We start from the raw sequence: 9,062 nt of genomic DNA, 5'->3' as shown, positions 1-9,062 counted from the left end.
TCCTAGAAGTTGCCGCCCCTAGCTCCCTTTGGGCTGCTATTTGGGCTACAACTTAGCTTGCTTTTGAGCTCATGTGGGCTACACTCTAGGCTGTTATTTGGGCTAAAAATGGGCCTTCCTTGCTGGGCCGAATTCTCCTCATAGCTAGGCTTTATTTTCTGGGGTTTTCTCAAGGAATTCACTTGCTCTTTTTGGGCCGAAGTGCTCTCTCTTGCTTCCACGACCGGGCTGGACTGAAATTGGTCTTTTTGAACCTTCTTTTCTTGCCTTTTTCCTTCCTTCTCTTGGATTGATTATCCCTGAACCTATTCTTAGCATTAAGCTAAATTAAGGCAAAAATTAATAAAACCGGCATAAAAATCCATGCTAAAGTCCTCAAAAATTATAGATAAATTGTAAGTTCATCAGGGACACATCTCCTTATGATCTGATCTGCACACAATTTATACATAAAGGGTTCCTCCCACAGATAGTATTTTACATTAGAAAGGAATTTCTTTTTCTGTTGATATGAAAGGTTAGGAGGAAGGACTTGTGCAGCTAGATAATTAGCAAAATCAGCATACCAAGGATATGAGTATTTCTGTATTGAGTACAGCTGCTCATCCAGAAATTCTTCTTAAATGTTGTTGGTTATCTCCTCTTTTGAGCTTATCTTGTCCAACCGGGAGAGATGGTCAGCAGCCAGGTTTGCAGCACACTTCATGTCTCTAATCTCAATGTCAAACTCTTGCAATAAAAGGATCCACCTGATCAGTCTTGGTTTTGAGTTTTGCTTGGTAAGCAAGTGCCTTAATGCCGAGTGATCTGTGTAGACAACAACCTTGGATAATATCAGATATGAACGAAACTTGTCAAATGCAAATATACTGCTAGCAGCTCCTTTTTTGTGGTGGTGTAATTTAGTTGGGGTCTAGTCAAGGTTTTGCTAGCATAGTAAATTGGCTGAAAATGTTTGTTCATTCTTTGTCCTAAAATAGCTCCTATAGCAGAATCACTCGCATCACACATTAATTCAAATGGGAGGGTCCAATCTGGTGCTACCATGATAGGTGCATGGATCAATTTGTCTTTCAAGATGTTGAAAGCATGAAGGCATTCAGTTGAAAATTCAAAAGTCACTTCTTTTTGAAGCAAGGTAGATAATGGCTTAGCAATTTTTGAGAAATCCTTAATAAACCTCTTATAGAATCCGATATGTCCTAAGAAACTTCTCAAAGAACGAACAGATATTGGGGGTGGCAGTTTTTCAATTGCCTCCACCTTGGCCTTGTCGACTTCTATACCTCTTTGAGAGATCTTGTGTCCAAGCACTATGCCTTCTTGCACCATAAAATGACATTTCTCCCAATTCAACACAAGATGTGTTTCTTTGCATCTAGTAAGCACCTGTTCCAGATTATTCAAACATGCATCAAACAAAGAGCCAAAAACTGAAAAATCATCCATAAAGATCTCAATAAAATTTTCAACCATATCAGAAAATATAGACATCATACATCGCTGAAAGGTAACTGGGGCATTGCATAACCCAAAGGGCATCCTTCGGTATGCAAAGGTTCCATATGGGCAAGTAAAAGTGGTCTTTTCTTGATCTTCCGGTGCAATTGGTATCTGGTTATACCCTGAATATCCATCCAAGAAACAATAATACTCATGCCCGGCTAGCATCTCCAACATTTGGTCCATAAATGGGAGAGGGAAATGGTCATTCCGGGTGGCTTCATTTAATTTTCTATAGTCAATACACACACACCATCCGGTGACGGTTCTAGTAGGGATGAGTTCATTTTTCTCATTTGGAACAACAGTCATACCTCCTTTCTTGGGCACAACTTGCATAGGGCTTACCCAAGAACTATCAGAAATAGGATAAATGATCCCAGTATCTAACAATTTAATTATTTCAGCCTTTACCACTTCTTTCATTTGGGGTTCAGGTGCCTTTGGGGCTGAACGGAAGGCTTGCTGTCCTCTTCCATCAAAATTCTATGAGTGCAGATTGATGGATTAATGCCTTTGATATTTTCTACCTTCCAAGCTATAGCATTTTTGTGTTCCCGCAGCACTATTAATAATTTCTCTCTTTGTAAGGGATTCAGTGCTGCGGAAATTATCACGGGGAGATCTGATGGTTCCTCAAGGAAAGCATACTCTAAATGGGATGGTAATTGCTTCAGTTCAAGGGTGGGGGGTTCTTGGGGTGATGTCTTACCTGATGGTCCAGGCAATTTGCCTAAGTTCTCTAATTCAAGAAACCCCTTTCCCTTGAATTGAGGCTTATCATTCAGGTATGCTATCATGAGGTTTATTTTTTCATTTTTTCCTTCTTCAAGTTCTCCCTGTTGGAGGCAGAGTTCGAGAGGATCAGTTATTCTACTTACCTGGAAGCATTCATCAATTGTCAATTCAATGGCATCAATCATAAAACAAGAATCATCACTAGAGGGTGCATGTTTCATAGCATCAGACATTTTAAAAATTATCTCCTCATCTTGAATCCTAAGGCTGAGTTGCCCTTGTTGGACATCAATCATTGCTTTCCCGGTAGCCAAGAAAGGTCTCCCTAGGATAAGCGAGACCTCCACATCTTCTTGCATGTCTAACACAATGAAATCAACTGGGAAAATGAATTTGTCAACTTTAACTAACACATCTTCTATGATCCCCCTAGGATGTCTAATGGATCTATCAGCCAATTGTAATGCCACTCTAGTGGGTTGGGGTTCATTCAACCCCAATTTCTTGAAGATAGAATATGGCATTAAATTGATACTAGCTCCCAGGTCACATAAAGTTTTTTCAATTTTTAAACTGCCAATGGTACAAGGAATAGTGAAACTCCCTAGATCTTTGAGTTTTTGAGGTAGCTTGTTCAGAAGGATAGCAGAACATTCCTCATTTAAAGCAACTGTAGCCACATCTCCCAGTTTCCTTTTGTTTGCCAATAATTCCTTCAAAAACCTTGCATAGTGTGGCATCTGGGCTAAAGCATCAGCAAAAGGAATATTAATATGTAAACTTTTAAATATTTCAAGAAACTTACCAAATTCCTTTTCCAATTTTTGTTGCTTCAGCCTGTTAGGGAATGGAACTTGTGGCTGCTGGTGCATCTCTTGTTGTGCTTCTGGTTGTTCCGTCTTCTGTTGTCCGGTCCCAATGCTTATTTCTGCCTTGGGTTCAGCCCAATTCTTCTTTTCTACCTCGGGCAACTCTTTTCCATTCCTTAAGGTAATAGCTTGCACCTGCTCTCGTGGATTCACTTTAGTGTTGCTTGGAAGAGTTCCCGACAGTCTGGAAGAGATTAATTGTGCCAATTGCCCCACTTGGTTTTCCAGGTTTTTGATTGAGGCTTCCTGGTTCTGGAACCTGGTTTCTGCACCTGCTATAAATTTTGTCATCAGTTCCTCCAAATTGGACTTTGGTTTAGGCTGATGATAAGTTTAGTGGAATGGGTTGGAAGTATACTGATTTGGCCAGGACTGGTTTGAATGTCTCCTCCATCCTGGATGAAAAGTATGGTGACTTTGATAACCCTGCTGTTTTGACGAATTGCTGACATAGTCAACTTGTTCAGTAGATGGCCTGAACTGATTGCCAACTTAGTAGTCAGTACTGATGTGGCCTCCCCCACACAATTCACAATTAAGAGGCTGCACATGCATGGCAGCTATCTGCATTTCATCTATTTTCTTACTGAATGCTCCTATTTGTGCAGATAGTGCCGTATAAGTATTAACATTATGCAAGCCATGCTGCTTCCTAGTTTGAGTTTTTTCAAAATGCCATTGATAGTTGTTGGCTACCATTTCCTCAATAAGTGCATGGACAACCTCAGGAGTTTTATTATTTATGGACCCTCCGGCTGCAGCATCTAATATGGTCTTATTTGAGTCAGTAAGACCATTATAGAAAGTCTACACTTGTAGCCAAATGGGGAGGCCATGGTGAGGAACTCTCCTTAACAGCTCCTTGTATCGTTCCCATGACTCATATAAAGATTCCCCCTCTTGCTGGAAAAAAGTAGTGATGTCATTCCTCATTTTAGCAGTTTTAGAAGGGGGAAAATATTTAGAGAGAAAACGGTTGGCCATTTCATCCCATGTAGCTATTGATCCTGCCGGTAATGAATTCAACCATGCTTTGGCTTTATCCTTCAAAGAAAATGGAAATAATCTCAACCTAATGGCATCATCACTTACCCCATTGTGTTTGAAGGTGTCACAAATTTCTAAAAAGTTAGAAATGTGTGCATTGGGATCTTCGTGGGCCAATCCACAGAATTGCACCATGTTTTGAATCATTTGTATGATGGTAGGTTTGATCTCAAAGTTGTTAGCAGCAATATTGGGCCTGATAATGCTAGAGGCAGCTCCAGTGAGAGTGGGTTTGGCATAGTCCATCATAGTCCTCTGCTCAGCCATTTCTTGAGCCTCTTGAGCTTCCTGAGCTTGTTGCTGGACTTGTTTGGCTGCTCTTAGTCGGACACGGAGAGTTCTTTCAATCTCCGGGTCGTAGAGGATTTCCTCCAGCTCGACTTTGCTTGTCAAAAACTGCGAAAGTCAAGGCAATAAACAAGCCAATATTCACAAAATAACTAACCTTATTACAACTGAAAATGTATAGTGAAGTATTGGAATATACAAACCTACATCCTAAAATAAATAAATGCAGCTAACTAAAAGCAGATCAACATCTTATTCAATATACAAAATTCAGTAGCAATTTACAAACAGGTCTGAATTCAGTAATCTCTGAGTAGAACAACTGTTTACAAATTCCTTTTCTTTATATTGTTGAAATAGATCTGAACTACTGAGAGCTGAAATCTCAATAGCTATTGAGAGCAGTAATATACAATTCTGAAATCAGATCTGAAATCTTAGCAGCTACTGAGGACAGCCAAATGCGGATCAGCAGTGATTGTGTTCAGGTCTGATCTTCATATAAAAAGGCTATTCTGTGCTACTGAAGGTCAATACACAAAAATGAAATCAGTGTACAAAGGATTGTGAGATAGCAATTTCAGACATCAGTTCTACACAAAATTGAGATTAGCTCTGAAATCTCAGAAGCCACTGAGAACAGTAATAAATATAACAGCAGCTACTGATAATGGTACAGCTGTGCTCAGGTCTGATTTCCATATTGGAAGGCTACTAAATATCAGATCTGAGCCCACTCTTTTGATGAGCTATGCATCACCAAACACCAGCTAGTGTAGCCATACTAAAACTGAGCAAATCAGCAGGATAACCCACTGATATCAGCAATGAAACATGCTGTATACAGATCTGTACAAAACCGAAATCAGTCAGTAGTAAAAAGATATGAAATCAGACCTGTATTTACCATGGTGTGGTTGTTGGTATCTGATTTTTTTCTTTCTTTTGAGATGAAATAAAACACAAAGCAGTAATGCAACTATACTACTGAACAAAATCTCTTTTTTTTTTCCGGTTTGCTCAGATCTGATTTTTTATTTCAGTACTAAAATCTACTGTGTACAGATCTGAACTCCCCTAATTTTATGAGCTATATAGAACTAAAAACCAGCTAAACTAGCAGCACTAAAATAGTAATCAAAACCAAACAAATCAGCAATAGAAAAAAAATAGAGTAGTAATATCAATAATGAAGAATATTATATGCAGATTTGTACAGAACTGAAATCAGCTAACAGTTAAAGAAATCAGTAATGAAATATTTGATAAACAAAACCAGCAATCAACTAAACTACCTAAACTAAAACAAGAACCAAAGATGAAGCAATTCAGCATTAGGAAAGAAGACCAGCTTCATCAGTAATGAAAGCTTCTGCATTCAAATCTGAATTCTAAGATGCAGAATTAAAAATCAGTTCTTTGCTATCCATATCAACTGCATTTCAGATTTGAATTTCACTCATTCTTTGCTATCCATTCACCCTTGAGGAAGGTTGGATGTATCATAAGGTGGATGTATCAGAGGAATTTAGATCTGAACTAAGCAGATCTATAACAATAGAATTCAGATCTGAACTCAAGTCTGAGTTTGGATCTGAATTCTCAATTGCCTTACCTTCAGTCATTACTACCAAATTGCCTTTGAGGAGTAGCAGAAGTGTCCTAGGAGAAATTGGGGTGGTTATGACACCTAATTCATCGCAAATTTGCATCAGTTCAGATCTGTGTTAAGAGGAATTCAGATCTGAACTATTGCAGGTCTGTTGTAGCAGAATTCAGATCTGAACTCAGATCTGAGTGCTGATCTGAATTCTCAATTGCCCCTCTTATTGTTCATATGATCTCTTTTTTTTTTTTCTCATTTTCACTTTATATATATTTTTTTCTTTTTGTAATGAAAAAAAAATAAAAGGCTAAAACACAAACTATCTAAGTCTTTTCGGTTGAGTGTTGTAGTTCTGAGTTCTGCTGATCTGAGTGCCGAATGCAACTCAGATCTGCAAAACTTATGTTGTTATGAATTTTTCTTCTTTTTTTTTTCTTTTTGAATGTAACGACACCAAGATTGAAAGGAAATGAAATCTATCTATATTAAAATGAAACTGAAACAAGGAAATGAAGTAATCTACTGAAGAAAGAAGAAACATAATTAAATCAGTATAGTTGTTGCATTCAAGGCTAAAATGTAAAATGAATCAATTAAAACCTTCTATGAATGCAATGATGACTGAGACCAGATTAAGAATGCCCAATGTTTCCTAATATTGCTTCCCTAAATCCCCGGCAATGGCGCCAAAAACTTGATGTGTTGCTCATTGTGACACTAGCAAGTGCACTAGCCGTTCAAGTAATAAAGTAGTGAGTGAAGTATCATTCTCACGAGGATTTAGGAAACAAGTATCAATACTAAATTGAGTACTTCTTATCTGATTAACAAATAAATCAAAACTTTAATAAAAGCTAAAAATCCTAAATTAAAATCTATCTAAATCATTGGTCCAATTGCCTTCAAATCAGGTTAGAAGAGTAAGCAGTAAATTTCAATCTCAGAATTCAGCAATCTATCAATTTGGATCATTTGAATAAATCATAATTGAGCCTTAGTTTGGTGAAACCCCAATGTCATGAACAACCTCTCTCAAGCACATGTTCATCCTATGCATGAGTGACAATTCTTCTATCTCTAACAAGAATCTAATCCCCATGCATGCATTTCTTCAAACACTTCTAAGGCATCAATTAAAAACTGAATTGATCACCAACTGAATTGTGCAAGTTATCTCTAATCTTGCATCCAATTTAGTTCTTGAATAGTAGATCTGAATTCCTAGAGTTTCTCTCAAACACTCTAGGAATTCCAAGCTTTAGATCCATTCGGCCAATCTGAAAATTGCAGATCTGAATTCTCTTTCAAGCAATTCAGATCTTGCAATCTCAGATCTGAGAATTCAGATATGAGTTTTGAAGGTTAGTTGGCCGAATTAATCTACAAAAACACCCTTATTCAAGAAACTCCAAGTACAATTCATGACCATTCGAATGAATAAAAAAGAATTAGATTGCTGAACTAAAATTTTACAAGCTGAAATACATCAAAGAAGAATGGAAGAAGGAGAAAGAAGAAAGAAAATATAACAAAGAAACAGAATTCAAATTAAAGGAGAATGAAACTACAATTGAGTTATTACAAATGATCTTTGAATCACAAACCCCCAATTTCGAACTCACCTTCTCTTCTAGCTTGCTTGTCTTGAACTTCCTTCAGCCCTTCTTCTTCTTCTTCCTTGCGCCTAACCCTCTTCTCTTCTCTCAAGGTGGTCGAACCTCTAAGAGTGGGAGAGCCTTCCTCTCAAGCAATTGAACACCTCTCCCCCCCTCCTAGAGGCCTCCTTATATAGTTTTTCAAGGGAGCTCTTGCCCCTTCTTGAAGCCTCTAGAATGGGGTGTATTACACCCATTTCTTGAGCTTTCTAGAGCTCTCTTGAAAGCTTCATAAGGGCTGCTATTTGGGCTGCACTTAGGCTCTCTCTTAGCACATGATAGGTATACATTGAGCTGCTCTTTTGGGCTGAGAATGGGCCTTCGTTGCTGGGCCAAATTCTATTCTTAGCTAGGCTTTCTTTTCTTGGGTTTTCTCGAGGAATCCACTTGCTCTTCTTGGGCCGAAGTGCTCTCTCTTGCTTCCACAACCGGGCTGGGCTGGATTTGGTCTTTTCGAACATTCTTTTCTTGCCTTTTTCCTTCATTTTCTTGGATTAATTACCCCTAAAACTTATTCTTAGCATTAAGCTAAATTAAGGCAAAAATTAATAAAACCGACATAAAAATCTATGTAAAGTCCTCAAAAATTATAGATAAATTGTAGGTTCATTATCCTACCATTCTTTCAATGGGTTATTCTTATATATAAGTTTCTTTGCCCTTTTCATTCCTTTACAATATGAGACTCTCTTCATTTGATACACTACTCACACGTAAAATCCAATATGTACATATATGAGATTTATACAAGCAAATATAAGGCTAAGTTTGGGAGTGCTTATTTGAAAAATAAGCACTTTTAATAAGTGCTCATGAGCGTTTTCTGGAAAAACAGCTATTTCAAAAAGGGGTAGTATAGGTATTTTCCAAATGATGTGGTGGGCCAAGACATGCCAAAAAGGAAATAAATACTTAAAAATAAGCCCAAATTTTGGATTTCTCCAATTAGCACTTATTTTCAAAATAAACACTTATTTTGAACTTATTTTCCAAATGCCAATAAATCCTTATTGGTGTGGTCCCAATACAAAATAAGTGATTATTAGAATAAGTATTTTAATTACTCCAAAATTCGGCCTAACTCTAAAATGAATTTCAAAACTGAACTTTTTTTCGAATTTGTTCAGATTAACCCGCCCAAAGTCACATTCCTATCCCTATGTAGGGGTGGCAATTTTTAACCCAACCCATCCAATATCTAAACCACCCAACTCGCCCATTTACTTGGCGGATTGTGTGGTCAACCCATCACCCAATCTGCCCATTTAAATGGGTTGGGTTGGGTTGGGTTGTGTTGTGGATAACCATTGGACTAACCATTATAGACATAAGTATTAATTCCTTAGCCTTTTTCTT

The 9,062-nt window shown here is 37.7% G+C and overlaps 1 protein-coding gene and 1 non-coding gene across 3 annotated transcripts; one reads left to right on the top strand and one right to left on the bottom strand.

Annotated features, from left to right (window-relative positions):
- Positions 1 to 415: 415 nt before the first annotated feature.
- Positions 416 to 8,176, bottom strand: LOC148852785 (uncharacterized). 2 transcript variants are annotated; one of them, XR_016099629.1, is made up of 3 exons: positions 7,674 to 8,176; positions 1,287 to 4,553; positions 416 to 807 (listed from the first exon to the last, which is right to left on the bottom strand). XR_016099629.1 is itself a non-coding variant. In XM_088946786.1 (2 exons), exon 2 carries the CDS (start codon positions 3,399 to 3,401, stop codon positions 1,926 to 1,928), a length of 1,476 nt encoding a protein of 491 aa, XP_088802912.1. In that variant the 5' UTR covers positions 3,402 to 4,553; positions 7,674 to 8,176; the 3' UTR covers positions 416 to 1,925. The 2 variants fall into 2 exon arrangements, 1 of the variants encoding a protein (XP_088802912.1); XM_088946786.1 differs by having other exon boundaries at positions 416 to 4,553.
- On the top strand, positions 3,940 to 4,046 carry LOC148852786 (small nucleolar RNA R71). The gene has a single exon (XR_016100041.1). It is a non-coding gene; the product is annotated as a small nucleolar RNA R71 (small nucleolar RNA).
- Positions 8,177 to 9,062: the final 886 nt, after the last annotated feature.

The sequence above is a fragment of the Nelumbo lutea genome, chromosome 5 (assembly GCF_056320005.1).
Source record: "Nelumbo lutea isolate HS-2025 chromosome 5, American lotus-T2T, whole genome shotgun sequence".
NCBI lineage: Eukaryota > Viridiplantae > Streptophyta > Magnoliopsida > Proteales > Nelumbonaceae > Nelumbo > Nelumbo lutea.
Note: the sequence above shows the minus strand (reverse complement) of the source record. Positions and strands in the feature narration are given on the sequence as shown.